The following is a 15169-nucleotide window of genomic DNA, read 5'->3' on the forward strand; positions in this document are numbered from 1 at the left end:
TGGAGTTGGAGAGTAATCAGCTTTATGAAGGACAAGTCTAGCTACAAATGTTTGTTAGGAGTAAACAGCTAAAAAATAACCAAGATTGCTTAACTCTTTGAGGCCTGTTTATGCTGTTTCCCCAGCCTGTTCATTGTTTTCTTATTTTCCTTGTCAATCAGAAAAGTCTCATTTCTATTTTTGCCACAACATTCTCTGCTGCTCCTTTACTCCCGCTATCTCCCGCCTGCCACCTGGAATCCTGGGTTCACGGGATGCTCCTGCCACCTCCTGCTTCCCAGAGCCCACCCTTCTGGTTCTGCCACCAAGAGTCAGCTTGCCCTACCTTGTTCCCAAAGGGTCCTATCATCCCATAGAGATGGAGAGAGGACTCTGGGAACAAGGTATTAACAGGTGGACTAATGACAGTCCATGGATTCGCCCTCTTGGATAACTCACTGCCTATTCCAGGCCCTGGAAGCCAAATCAACATCTACTACAACATTGCACATTTACACACCACTTGAGGTTGACAACAACCTTGAGAGCCGAACGTTTTTTTATATATTTTATCAATGTTCCTTTAGGAAGTAGAGTCATCCCTGTGATGATTCACCTTTTACAGTTGGTCCCCCTGCAGATCAGGGTGGCCTGGTGATTGGCCCCATGTCGTAAGGCTAATACGTGTGAGGCCAGGCGTTGAACAGAGCCCTTCTATCGCTTGTCGAGACACCTTTCGCTATGTCACTCTTGAAGGGACAGCCATCCAGGGTGGGAACTTCACCTGGGGCAGGGCAGCAGGGAGGTATTCTTTTAGCAAAAAAATCTCCCACGTTTCTCACGTCTCACCTTGAAGTAGCCCATAAGCCAGGTAAGTAATATATGGAGTTGAACCTCATATGTTTTGGAAAGTTTTTAATTTAAAGGCTCTGGTTTTTCCAGTAAGGTTATAATATGGGGTTTGAATAAAAGAATGTGAGCAATCATCATATACTGAGTTCCTTCAAGTCTCCTGGTGAACCCTAACTCCATATAAACCTCCTTCCAGGCTTAAAGGTTTTCCTCTTCACCATGTTTCAGGAATTAGAGTGAGTGCTTGAGACAGGCTGGGACCTGGGACACTTTGCTAGGACCTGGGACCCTTTGCTGCAATGCCTGCACCTGGACACACCTCTCCTCGAGCAACAAAATACAAAGAAACTGTATGGGACTAAAAATAACTGTGTTCATGAGCAGTTGGGGCAAATTCTGGACCCAAAAGTTACAGGTAGACCAAAAAACCCAACTGCCACTTTTGAAGAGCCGGGAGAAAAACAGGGTGCCGGGAGCAAAAGCAGGGTCCTGAACATGCCCCCTGCACACAGCACCACCTAAGGGGCGGGCAGACCACCTAAGCCACCCCTTCGGCCCGACCCCTGGGCACACGTCAACCCTCACCCCATATAAGGAACCAGTGCACTCCTCCTTGGGGAGTGAGTGAGCAAGGGACCTTGTTTGTTCTCACTCCCCTCTGCTGTAGCAGGGGCTCCAATAAAGCCTGGCCTGAATTTCCTGTCTGGCTTCTGATCAATTTCTATTGATTGCGGAAGGCCAAGAACCCTGGTTAGTATCACTTAGCCTGGGCCATGACCCTGGTCTGAAGGTGGATGTGGTATGTGTTGCAGGACTGGGGCAGGGTGTGCCCGTTGTGGGCCTCGTGGTGGAAGGAGGCCCAAACGTGATCTCCATCGTCTTGGAGTATCTCCGAGAAGAGCCTCCGGTCCCCGTGGTGGTCTGCGACGGCAGCGGCCGGGCCTCAGACATCCTGTCTTTTGCGCACAAGTACTCTGAAGAAGGAGGGTAGGATTTCTGATGTGTTACAAAGGGTGGGGTTTTAACTGCCTTCTTGTTAGGACCGGATGAAATAGTGATCTGTTTAGCTATGCCAAAAATGTAAAAGAAGGAAGGTTTACTAGCTCTCCTCTCCTACTTCCCAGGGTCAATTAGTGAGGGAGCTCTCAGGAGCGTGATGTTTCTTACGGATTCTTTCTCGGGGGGAAGATGCTCTCCCCCAACTTCATTTTCCTCTCTAAGGATTTCAACAAGCCTTGAATTTAGGACAAGTGTGAACACAGTTTTTGACAATGGTCCCTTTTGGTCTCCTATCCTGGGATGTCCTCCAATGGTAAAGTTTCGAATCAAAGATACCAGATGTGCATAGAGATGTCTGATTTATTCACGTACAGATTTCACCGGTGGTGTTTTTTCTTCTCTTTCCCGTTTCCTTCCAACAGGGTGATCAATGACTCCCTCAGGGACCAGCTTCTAGTTACTATTCAGAAAACATTTAATTACAACAAGACACAGTCACATCAGCTGTTTGCGATGGTCATGGAGTGCATGAAGAAGAAAGAACTCGTGAGTGTCTTGGGTTGATTTCCCAAGCAGCTCCACAGAGAGAATTGTGTTTCCTTTCTGATTCTGCCCCTGTGTGCAGGATGGGGTTGTTCCTATTTCCACTCACCCTTTTCCAAGAGGCAGGTTACAGATCCTGACCCAATCTGTGGTCCTGTCCGTGGGAGGGAAGCGGACTAAGCACAGACAGATTTTCTTCGGAAGAGGGACACGGGTGCTTCGGATCCTGTAAAGGTCAGGGGACCTCAGGCCACATTCCACCAATTCTGAGGCTCATGATATCAATCAGATTTAAAGCATCGAGGAGTGACATATACCATGCTTTCAAGTGTGCTTAAAAATTCTACCAAGTACACTCATTTTCTCCCATTCTTTGCCTTGTTAATTATGCTTATAAGGAAGAGGCACTCGTTGCACAGAAGACAGCCTCTTTGAGATTCTAAATCTACAAGTTTCCTACAAATTTGTCAAGTCTGAGTAGAGATGACTTTGTCACCTTCAATAGCCATTTAGATATTGGCGTGTACATCCTGTATGGGCTCCCTCAGCTCCAGATGGGGTAAAGAATAAAATAGGATCCAGGTGAGGATTCAAAATCAGGACAAGCAGTGCTGTCCCTTCTGGAAATCAGAAGCATCTGTTGTAGAATCATCTCACTCTCGGGATCGTTGCATTTAGTGCCGGCCTCTGTGATCCTTTTTCTTTTCTTTTTAATAAATTTATTTGTTTGTTTATTTATTTATTTATTGGCTGAGTTGGGTCTTCGTTGCTGCACGCAGGCTTTCTCTAGTTGTGGCGAGTGTGGGCTACTTATCGTTGCGGTGCACAGGCTTCTGATTGCGGTTGCTTCTCTTGTTGTGGAGCACGGGCTCTACGCACGTGGGTTTCAGTAGTTGTGGCTCACAGGCTCAATAGCTGTGGCTCACAAGCTCTAGAGCGCAGGCTCAGTAGTTGTGGCACAGGGGCTTAGTTGCTCTGTGGCATGGGGGTTCTTCCCGGACCAGAGCTCGAACCCATGTCTCCTGCATTGGCAGGTGGATTCTTAACCACTGCGCCACCAGGGAAGTCCAGTCCTTTCTCTTAACACCCCAATTCTCCCTCTTGTTTTCCACTTTGTTTACTCAGTCTTTTCACAATTAACCTGTTTTCAGGTCACTGTGTTTAGAATGGGTTCTGAGGGTCAGCAAGACATCGAGATGGCAATTTTAACCGCCCTGCTGAAAGGTGAGCATTCAGAGAATGGCCATTCCTGTCCTTTCCATACTGGCCTCCCCAGGGCTCCGCTCGTGGCCAGGAAACGCTTCCCCCTCCTCCTCCCGCTAGGAGCTGTGTCTGCTGGGGATGGTACCCTGAGCTGCCTAGAAATTATCTCAGGATAAAGCCATGGTAAAATGATAGGGCTCTAAATGGGTTTCTCAGGAGGGGGACTTTTCGGGGTGGGGGGAGGCAATGGACTGTGATGGGCTGAAGTCAAGAACAAGTTTCCCTTTGTACTTAGCTCATTACAGGTTTGAACTCACAGAGGGTAAGCGTGAAACAATTTTTTACTTGCGATCCCTGCATCCGAAGTGCTCTGTCAATTCCCCCAGCCGGCTTCTAATGACAGGGTACCACCTGGCTCCCCATGGTATCACCTCTCTGCTCCACTGGGAAGGGGTGGGAGCTGGAGGAGAGAGGGGCAGGAGTCACCATCAGGCTGGCTGCCTGGTGGTGCTGAGCTGATCCTTGGTTTTGGGGCTTGAGTGATCACTCAGGGGCCAGAGAAAAGGCAATTGTGCTTATTTCCAGGCGGATGCTAAGCCAGCCTGGGGAAACCCATGCTCCCCATCCAGCCCATGCTAACCCCCGAGGTCCAGGCACAGAGTGAGAAATGCCCCCATCTCTTGCCTTCCAGGAACAAACGCATCAGCTCCGGACCAGCTGAGCTTGGCGCTGGCTTGGAACCGCGTGGACATAGCTCGGAGCCAGATCTTTGTCTTTGGGCCTCGCTGGCCGGTGAAACTAAGTGTTTTTCAATTCATACCAATTGTCATGACTTTGTACAGAGGATACGTTAGTATGTTCTCCCTTGTGTCGTGGATCTCAGGGAGTTATCTGGGGTTTCTGATGACCCAATGTCTAATGGTTAGGATTATTAGATGTTGCTATTTCATTTCTAAGAACCAGCAAGGAATAAGAGCTTCTAGCACTAACTTCAGACTCAACCCAATGCTCTTAAAGAAGCAGTCACTAAATATTTTATCATTGCTGGCAAACATCAGTTTTTAGCCTTTTATAGAAAAAGAAGAAAGAAAATAACTCATTAAAATGAAAGACAATGATTGCATTGAAAGTATTGATTTTTCAAATTATGTGCCATGAAACCCCAGAGGCCTAGGGGACTCTGTGTGTGTGACCTTTGTGTGTGGTCTTTGGGATGTGGTGTGTATGTGTGCGGTTTGCTGTATGGTGTGTGTGTACCTGTGTGTAGCATGTGTGTAGGGTGTGAAATGTGTGTGTGAATGCGTGGTGTGTGATTGTGCTATAGTTTAGCATGCATGTGGTGTATGTGGGATCTGTGTGTGTGTGTGTATGGTTGTATGTGGGTGTGGTGTGGGGTGTGTGTGTGCATAACAGGCATGTGTGATGAGCAGCTCTTGGCCTCCCACTCCTTCAATCAAAACAGCTTCTTTATAGACTGGTGGTTGCCAAGGGGAGTTGGGGAGGGGAGGTATGGATTGGGAGTTTGGGATTAGCAGAAGCAAACTATTACATATAGGATGGATGAACAACAAGGTCCTACTTTGGAGCACAGGGAACTATAGTCAATGTCCTGGAATAAACCATAATGGAAAAGAATATGAAAAAGAATGTATACGTGTGTATAACTGAATCACTTTGCTGTGCAGCAGAAATTAACGTAGTTAATTATAAACTACTTTACAACATTGTAAAGTAACTATACTTCAATTTTTAAAAATTAATTTTTAAAAAAAGCGGCTTCTTTGATGGGTTCTGTAGATTGGGACTTGGTAAATTTTTGTTTGCAAAACGGGCTCTGCTGCTTCAAAAGGGGGTTGGAATATCTAGAGGGTTCATGTCGAACTTTAAAAACCATATTTCTCAAAACAGGCCTGGCATATCCCTGCAAAATGCATTTCATTTTTCACAGTTATCCTTTGTCCAATTAGTGTGAAGAATTTAAGGAATTAGATGAATGTATTAAAGGAATAAGATACAGAGCTGGGGGAGGGTGGATTGTTCATGTTGTTTATTGAACTATGCAAATTAAGAATTCAGGTGAGAGGTGTCCCCTTGAACCAGAGCAAAGGCAGAAGAGAAGTCAAGAATTGGGCAGAATTCAACAATATTTAACATTAAACTTGACCACACTTAGGAATGGATTTGTCATGGAGGAGGGCCGTGGGGGAGCAAGGTGTTGGCCATCCCCCTGGTCCTCTGGGTTGCCACCTCCCTGAGATAAGGAGTACTGGAAGAGGAATGAGTTGGAGGCAAGGTCCTGAGTGTGGATTTGGACTCACGAGCTGAAAGAGCATTTAAGACGTTCGAGTGGAGGTGCCAGGGAGGCAGCAGGAACTCTGGGGAGAGAGGTGCACTGAAGCTAGGAAGGAGAGGTCACATGCCGATAAATGCGGGCTGGCAGTGTGAGGCTGCTGGGGGAGAGGAGAGTGGAAGGAAGGGGGCCCCGGACAGAGCCCTGAGGAGTCTTGACTTGCAAGCCTGTGCTGAGAATCAGTGCTCAGCCAGGAAAACCGGGGTGCCCAAGACGCCAAGATGAGGCTTAAGGGCGAAAAGTTAGCAGAGTCAAACACACTGGGAACCCAAGAGGTCTGGGGGTAGGAGGTGGCACCAGCACAGCCTCGGTGACAGATGGGCAGCAGCGGGGCACGTGGAAGAGAGGGTGAGAACAGAGGGAACGGAGACCCCGAGCTCAGACAACTCGCCAGAAGAGTTCAGCTGGGGCGGAGGGCAAGCCTGGCAAGATAGAAGAGCCAGAGGGGTCAAGGTCGTTTCTATGTTGGTATCTCCATGTTTTCAGCAGCACCGCGTCCCCCTGATCCCCACGTGACCACGTCCCACTCCTGGCTGCTCCATTCTCTGAGGATAGCATGGTCTCCCCTGACCATCCAGCTGTCACCACACTGGGTGCCCGTCAGGTACACCAGGAGATCTCAGTCCAGCCTTCTCTCTACACCGGCATCTGGGGCTACACCCATCATATCTGATCCCTTCACGGTCGCCTTCTCCCGTCTCCATCGGCTGCCACAGGCACTTCTCTTTGGCGCCTTTCAACTTACCTCTAGCACCCTTTCCTTTGGGCAAAAACACACATCAATCAAAGCATCAGCCACTTTAAGTACATGATGCACTTCATCAAGCATACAAGTAACAGAGGGTCACGAGATCAGGGCCCTCTTCATCAGACAGCCTGGCCTGCGACAGCTGAGTGTGTGTGCACGCGTGTGTGCGTGTGTGCAGTCACGAGGAGGTGTGCCTGCGTGAGTGTCTGTGTGTGTGCCCACGTGTGTGCCCGCATGTGCGCCTGTATACCTGCACGGCATGCACGTGTACCTGTGTGTGCGCGTATGTGCGCTCAGAGGGGACGGGCGGTCCGTGAATTTGTCCTGGGACGCGGGGCGTCTTCAATCCCTTTCCCAACTCTGCCTGCTATGGACTGCAGCCCCTGGGAAGCCTGGCCCCCCCGACGGATAGCAAGGCCACAGAGAAGGAGAAGAAGCCGCCCACAGCGACCACCAAGGGGGGCAGAGGAAAAGGAAAAGGCAAGAAGAAAGGGAAGGTGAAAGAGGAGGTGGAGGAAGAAACGGACCCCCGGAAGCTTGAGCTGCTGAACTGGGTACGTGGGGCGTCTCTGCTCCCGTTTCCTGGGCTCATGGTGACCTCGGAGCCAGTCACCCTCCACCGGGGGAGGGGGGAGTTCTTACTGCCTCTGCCGCAGCCCTACCTGGGGCCCCAAGCCCAGGAGGCAGTGGTTGCAGTATTGATGGGACAGTGGCAATATTTCAAGCGGCTGTCAGGGTGTCACAAATGCCAAACAGTCCTGCTTTGGAGGAGAATGACGTCACTCAGAGGGGAGGCCAGGGCCACCTTCCCTCCAGTGGCTCTCTCTGCCTGCAGACATGCAGATGTTTTATGCACGGAAACAAGGGAAACGAATCGATCGTGACCAAATAAATGCAGTTTGGAAACAAAAGATGGAATCCAACTCGAGGATGGAAGATGCCTTAGAGGACTGGGACGGGGAGGGTGGGGGGGACTCGAGGGAGGGTGGGGGGGAGTTGAGGGAGGGAGGGAATATGGGGATATGTGTATAAAAACAGATGATTGAACTCGGTGTACCCCCCAAAAAAAATTTAAAAAATAAATAAATAAATAAAAATTAAAAAAAAAAAAAAAAGATGGAACCCGTGACGGGGATGCAGGGTAACTGCAATCGGCTGGGCTGGGAGCCTAAGATACACAGCACCTGTGGTTCCAGCCTTGCCGATGTCAGGACACAGCAAGACAAGGTGCTGGGCCTCTGCAGTGCCTTGTGACTGGCATCATCCGCAGTCACTCACCCTGGTGCCCACAAGGGGTAGTTCTCAGTCAAGGAAACAAACTCTCTCCAGCAAAACCTCACGTTACATGGAGTGCTGCAGGTTCCACCATCATTGAAGGGCAGAGACACAAATGGCAAATAAGAGTATATAAAATGTTACAGTCTACCACCTCAAAAAACATTGTATATGGAGATCCGAGCTTGGAGACTCAAGCACTGATTGCAGTTTTATTCTGAATTTTCTTTCCCATGTTCATATTACAAGAAAAATTAATTGACTCTATTTTAATTTTTTTTAATTACATGGAAACTAGAGAGCAACACCAGTTTGGCTGTCATTATGAACCCTTTTCACTTTGTTTTTTTTTTTTTTTCACTTTGTTTTAAATGTATCCATCTGTGATGCTTTGATAGGACACCTAGGGACAAAGGAAGAAGGAAGAAAAGGGAGATGAGGCATGTTTACTTAGGACAGAAAGCAAAGAGAGGCTTGTTCAGGATGCTCTGGGTCTAGGGTCCAGAAGAGGCCTTCTGAGAGCTTCTAGGGTCCCCTGCCAGGAGTCCCTGTCCCTCCTGAGGCACTCACGCCCCTCTCCTGGGCTTGCACAGGTGAACGCGCTGGAGCAGGCCATGCTGGATGCACTGGTCTTAGACCGCGTGGACTTTGTGAAGCTCCTGATTGAAAATGGAGTCAACATGCAACATTTTCTCACCATCCCGAGGCTGGAAGAGCTCTATAACACAGTGAGTGGTCCAGAAGAGGGGAGAGCGGAGGGGAGCTGGACCTCGGGATGCAGGAATGAGCTCTGAGGAGCATCCCCATCAGAACACAGCTTCAGCGGGAGGCCTACCATTTAAGGGCTGCTGTTCTCACCTGACCTGTGGGCTTGGCGGAGGGTCCCATCCTCAGGCACCTCCACCAGGCTAGCCAGCCGCCCCCATCTGTAGTATTAACTCAGGGGTGGTACACAAGGGCAAGTTTATATGAAGAAAGAATCCAGCTCCCGGAGTCATTAGCAGAGTGAAAAATTCCCAGGGTGAGCAGTCATTTGTTTCTGGGTACTCCCACTTTTTATGAGGCTTTGGTGAAAAAATGGAAAACTGAGTTTGCACAGCAAGGAGCTCCTGATATTAGAATGAAAATATTTGGTAATATTACAAGTCTCTTGGCTTGTATTATTACCATGTGAATTTTGAGAATGTACGCTTCCTTCCCCACTCTAAAATTTTAAGCAGCAGAAGTGGTCCTCGGTGGTTGCTTGCTAAAGCTTGGTGAACTTTTAAGACAATCTGGTACATCGTAAGATGCTCTTTAAAATAATTCAATAAAAGGTATTGAACGTATTTTTGAACATGTGGGATACTTCTTACCCACGACCAGTCCTGTCTCATAAAAGACACAGGACTTCATTAATTCTATAGAGTCAGATTTTGCTCCAAGAGTTGAAGAGAAAAACATATTTAATATGGCTGAATGCTTCTCTTTCAGAGACTGGGTCCACCAAACACACTTCATTTGCTGGTGAGGGATGTAAAAAAGGTCAGTCTGCTGTTTTTTTTATAGTCCTTTACCTGTTGACCTCTTTTAATAAGACACTTTTACAGCAATTCTTAAAATTTCCAAATGTGTTGTTATCTTATTGGAGGCGTAAGAAGTCCTCTCTCCATATAAAGAATTCATTTTCAAAAAGTGTCATCTTCTTTAAATGTAATGTTCATCCCACACACGATGGGTTCACACTGAAGGACTGTCTAATGGTGGGTTGGCACCGTCAGCAAGCCGGGGGCACCACCCAGGGGGTGGGCTCCTCACTGCTGCCAGGAGCCCCCATGCTCTGCGTGTTTAAGATCTGCACCCCCCCACATACACACACATACCGTGCCTCTTTCAGAAGTCCTAGCAGGACGGACCTCATGTCATTCTGCGTGTCCTGTGCCGCAGTTCTTCTTGGCCCTTTCTGTTTCCTCATTAGTAAGTGATAGATGCTTTCCCCATCTCCAAGCACTGTTACTGCTGTGCTCTTGTAGGAGTCCGTTCACTCCCTGTTCTGTCCTAGCGTTTCTTGGGTCCTGTCCCTACAGGCAAGAGGATCAGCCTGGGTTCACACAGAGTGATTAATTCTGCCAGAATGCAGTCCCTGGTGTGCAGAGTGCACGACGCGTATTCGTGTTCTGAGCAGGAGGAAATAACTCAAAAGAGAGAGCAGGACTCTGAAGTCCAAGTCCCAGATAGACTGGGCAGGCTTTATACACATAGCTAATTCTGCTAATGGGAGAATTTGGCTTTTGCTACACACACTCTTTGGATCAGAGCAGAACCCGTGGATCTGGGAACCAAGAAGGGCCAGAGTCCTTGTTTCCCACTTTCCCATATTCCTTAGATTTGGAAGCACTGACGGTCACAGCCATAGCTACTCAAGTGTAGACACAACCATGTCTCACCTAAGAGGCTTCGATCATCCTCCTCTCAGCCTCCCCAGACACAGGAAGCTCCCACTTAAAATCCTCCCACAACTCATGAAGTTCAAGTTCCTTCTAAGAAACTTAATTCACTGGGCCCATCACATCCCCACCATGTGGGACACCAGCCAGAAGCTCACGTGTTCTGTCCCGGGGCCACGCCCGGCTCACGTCAGCAGTGCTCTCCCCCCTCGTCCCCGACAGCCCCTCCTCCGCCTAGGATCACCCTCCCCAAGAAGCCCTTTCTCACCCTCCCGTCCGCCCACCCAGGCAGAGTGGGGGTCTGAACATGCTGCTGCATGGGGGCTGTGGGTGGCTTGGCCCTTCTCCCCCAAAAAAGCAAGCTCCCCAAGGCAGGGCTGTATCTCCTTTGCCCCTTGTATGGAATTCCTGACTTCGTCAAGAATCACGATAGGGGCTGAACAAACCTGCAATGGCTTAGTAAAGGATTTAGTCCTCATGTACAGGGAGGACATTTGGAAGGTGCAGTCTCCATGGAACGGACCCCAGGTTTCTACCATCATTTCAGGCATAGGAAATTGACCAAGCGGGAAATGGCACATAGCAAAACATCCTTATAATGCACTGGTCAGCTCTGCCTCCTGGATAAGCCAGCTGCCCAGTGGCATGAATGACCGACTTACAGATGCACGATGCCCTTCGGTCCTCCTCCCCTCCACCCATACGCAGCCTCTTCTGTTCTGCTGCAGGACTCTGCCCCTTCACCGACTCTCAGGCACATCTCATAGTTGTCAGTGTTTGTGTTCCTACTGAAATCTGAGGGGTCCCCAAGAAAGTCACAGGGCACCATGTAAAGCTTTCCCTAGAAAGGTCCCAGCCGGGGGGGTATTCTGTCCACCCACTGCCTCCCACGGAGTCCTCCTGCCTGTCACGCTGCTAACTCCCTCTTTCTGCAGAAAATCTGGACGCCAGCCCCCTGAAGCTCCCCTACAAGCAGCTGTCAGAGCACCTTCTTATCAAAGTGAATCTGCTCTTTGCACCAGCTACGCCATCTTTCCTTTATGTTTTTTTCTTAATCAATATTTTTATTGAAGTATAGTTTATTTACAATGTTCTATTAATTTCAGCTGTACAACAAAGTGATTCAGTTATACATATATATATACATTTTAATATTCTTTTTTTATAAATTAAACTATTAGTTTGTTATATTAGTATACTTTATTATATTAGTATATTTTTATAAATAGTTTATTTATAATGTTGGGTTAATTTCTGCTGTATAGCAAAGTGATCCAGTTCTTTTCTTTCCCTTCTGTTTAAATACACATTACAGGTCATTCTGTCTGAGCCCACGGACAAGCCCAGGCCCCTCCCCTACAGACTCATGGGTTTCTAACTCTTCTCATTGGGAGGTTAACCCATTTTTCTGGAACATGGTTTACCCCCTTATGTCCCTCAATCCTGTGGTAACAGACTGAAGATTGTTTAAGGCAATCTTCAGGCAACGGGCACCCCATTGGTGCCCTTAACTCCCACGTCTCAGGCAGGAATGACCGTGATGCCACAATGTGTGATGCAGTCCACGCTGCAGGTGCGCTCTCGCAGGGCCTGAGACACAGCTTCTTTTCTTACAGGGCAACCTTCCGCCCGATTACCACATCAGCCTCATAGACATCGGGCTCGTGCTGGAGTACCTCATGGGGGGTGCCTACCGCTGCAACTACACGCGGAAGAGCTTTCGGACCCTTTACAACAACCTGTTTGGACCCAAGAGGGTAGAACTCAGCAAACATGTGGTGTTCTGTGGTTCCTGAAGTCCCATGTGGTTCCTTGCTAGCCCTTCCGATAACTCAGCCTGTTCAAAGCCGAGCTCATCACTCCATCCTCTAACACACCTGCCCGTCCTCATGCAGGGGCTCTCAGGGAGAGCTCTCAGCATTCCCATGGACGCCCAGGCTTCACCACACACCTTCCTCCCTCAGCTTGTGGGGCCACACAGCCCAGCACTTACCTCTGCCCCATCCTTTCTCCACAGTAGTCCTCCTCCTGGACTCCCTTGTCTCCGTTCTCTCCCATCCATCCTACCACTGGACCCACCCCAATCATCCAAAATGGGGGACCTGACAGTGCGCTCCCTGCTCAAAACTCCCAAGGCTCGCCAGCACCTGAAAGGTCACTGTCAAGCGCATTATCACAGCATCTAAGGCCCTCCCCAGCTGTCCCTGCTGTGGGCGACCACGTACCACTGCCAGAATCACACTCTACTACTGTGTCTGCCGCATCTTCCCCCATCAAAACCCCACGAGTGTCGCAAGCCCAACTCACTTGCGAGGTCTTCCATGAAGCCTTCCCCTTGCCCCCACTGTGACCCCCGTGGCTCTGTGTCTGCATTTCTGTGGGTGAAACTCGCTGGTTCTCCCTGGGATGGGGGTCACGTGTCTGCACGTCTCTCTCCTCACCTGACCTGGGCTGACAGAAGCAGAGATTCTGTATTAAAGCGTTTCCTTTCCTTGGGTTTCTCCTTAATTGTTAATGATACAAAGTACTTTTTAATCTAATAGTATTGCTATTAACGATATTACTAATGTCCAATTCATAGTATTATACCATCCGTTATCTGATTCCATTCAATTTTTCTCTCCCCTTTCATTATGCAGCCTAAAGCTCTCAAACTTCTGGGAATGGAAGTAAGTAGGACTTGTTTCCAATGGTTCCATGGTATTGTGGTCAAATATACGGAGCCCCCTTTGCTTTGTATTTATTTAACATAAAATTGAGTGGGTTTGTTTTCCATGAATAAATCCACTACACCACACACCAAAATTTACTTGGATGATGTAGTCAAATTACATAAAAAGGTCACAGACATTTTTTTAAAAGGTAAAAGCCACCCAGTTCATTTTTATTCAAATCAAGAACAAGTTCAAGCACACCCACTGTTGCTGGCATCATTATCCCCACTGGTTTTTAAAATGTTCTGGAAATTTTACCACATGAAGAAATAAATAAAAGAAGAATGCCTAAAAGGGAGAGAAAATTATTATTGGCAAAAAAAATTTTGTATCTAGAAAGCCCAGGAAAATCAACAAAGTGTCCTCATAATAGGACAAAAGTATCCAGAAATAACCCTAACAAGGAAACTTAAGAACAAAGCACTAGGCATGAAAATATATTGAGTAGAAGAAATACCATAACACAGACTATTAAGACTGACTATTGTAAAGACTGTCCTCAAATAAATTCATGAGTCAAAAAGCATCCCAATCTCTGCATGGATTCAGGGTAGAAGATTTTGATTCTGTATTCACAGTTGACGCCAACCTTCAGCATAACTAGAAGGGTTATGATATGCACCTTTCCATAAGTCCATGCTCTCTTAGGTTCGTTGCATCAAGTCGGGTTTATCTGTTGGGTGAAGGTTTGGTGGAACTCTCCTGTAAAATAGCCTGGTCCCAGTCCTGTTTTTCAGGGGCATATTTTCACTGCCTTTATAATAACTTTTGTAATAGTTCATTGAGGTTTTCTATCTTCTCAAGTCAACTTTTGTCAACTAGATATTCCTAGCAAAAAATTTACTTCTAGACTTTCAAGTTTTTTGGTATAAACCTTTACATAGTATTCCAATTTTTTTCAGTCTCCTGAATATCTTTAGTTATGTGCCACTTCTTGTTCCAATTTTTTAATATTTGTATATTCTCCCTTATTTTCATTAACCGTACTTTACCTTCAGATTTCATTAGTATTTTTGCTTTATTAAGCAACTTTCTTTTTTCTGTTTCCTATTTTATTAACTTTTTTACTTTTATTCATTCCTTCCACATACTTCGTATGGAGTTACTGTATTATTTTTATTGACTCAGTTTGAAAGTGAAATCTGCCCGTTTTCAATCTTCCCTGTATTCCAGTAAATGCATGAAAAGTATAAATTTTTCTCTGAGAATTGTTTTCATGGTATCCCACAGGTTTGGGTAAGTAGACCTTTCATTGCAATTAATTTCTAAACAGTTTATAATTTCCTCTTTAATCCAAGATTGTTTACAAGTGTATTTTAAAGTTTCCAGATACAGACTTTTGTTATTGTTGTCTTACGCTCATTGATTTCTAATTTTATTCCTTGAGTGTATACCACATGATTTCTGATATCTGGAATTTGTCGATGTAGAAAATCTCAAAAGAATTGTGGAATAATGCCAGGTGGATTTTTGTTGATGATTCATGTCTGTTGGAAACAAATATGTATTCTCTTTGTTGGGTACGATTCACATACTTCTCTGTCAGATCAAACTTGGTAATTTTATTACTCAGTTTGCTTCTATATGTATTAATTTTTTTCAAGTTGATTTCTAAGTGAGATGTGTTTAGAAGCTCTTACTGTGATTGTGGATGGGTCAATTTCTTTTTAACTTCCAGTTCATATCTTTTGCTATTTTATTGGATTGTTTCTTTTTCTTGCTGACTCGTGGCAGTTCTTGCATTTTAGGGAAATTAATCCCTTGTTGGTTATATTCTTTCTCTAGCAGTCTTAAACTATTTTAAGAGAATTGCATACAACTAATATTTTAATAAATAATATATTATTGGCTTAAAAGGGTTTCTGTTTTACACCATTTCATTAGTCCTTAGCAGATTTTTATTTGACTTCATACATTCTTGAAAATAAAGCTATGTTTGATTTTTAAATTTCCATAATGTCGATTTTTAACCTATGTAGACCAACCTTCCCTAAATGACTGAAACTGTAGTTTTACTGCGACCAATTAGAAAATCAGAACAAAAACATTTAAATCCAAGGCAAAATATGATCGTTTCAGT

The 15169-nt window shown here is 46.4% G+C and overlaps 1 protein-coding gene across 1 annotated transcript in view; it reads left to right on the forward strand.

Annotated features, from left to right (window-relative positions):
• TRPM1 (transient receptor potential cation channel subfamily M member 1) overlaps positions 1 to 15169 on the forward strand; it is a 65522-nt gene that overhangs the window by 7741 nt on the left and 42612 nt on the right. Inside the window, exons 5-13 of the mRNA XM_057721487.1 lie at positions 1644 to 1800; positions 2253 to 2376; positions 3525 to 3597; positions 4268 to 4368; positions 7055 to 7228; positions 8543 to 8677; positions 9423 to 9473; positions 11992 to 12132; positions 13015 to 13044. Of these exons, the coding sequence (XP_057577470.1) occupies positions 1644 to 1800; positions 2253 to 2376; positions 3525 to 3597; positions 4268 to 4368; positions 7055 to 7228; positions 8543 to 8677; positions 9423 to 9473; positions 11992 to 12132; positions 13015 to 13044 (986 nt within the window). The remainder of the gene's footprint in view (positions 1 to 1643; positions 1801 to 2252; positions 2377 to 3524; positions 3598 to 4267; positions 4369 to 7054; positions 7229 to 8542; positions 8678 to 9422; positions 9474 to 11991; positions 12133 to 13014; positions 13045 to 15169) is intronic.

Source organism: Hippopotamus amphibius, chromosome 2 (assembly GCF_030028045.1).
Source record: "Hippopotamus amphibius kiboko isolate mHipAmp2 chromosome 2, mHipAmp2.hap2, whole genome shotgun sequence".
NCBI classification, from domain to species: Eukaryota; Metazoa; Chordata; class Mammalia; order Artiodactyla; family Hippopotamidae; genus Hippopotamus; species Hippopotamus amphibius.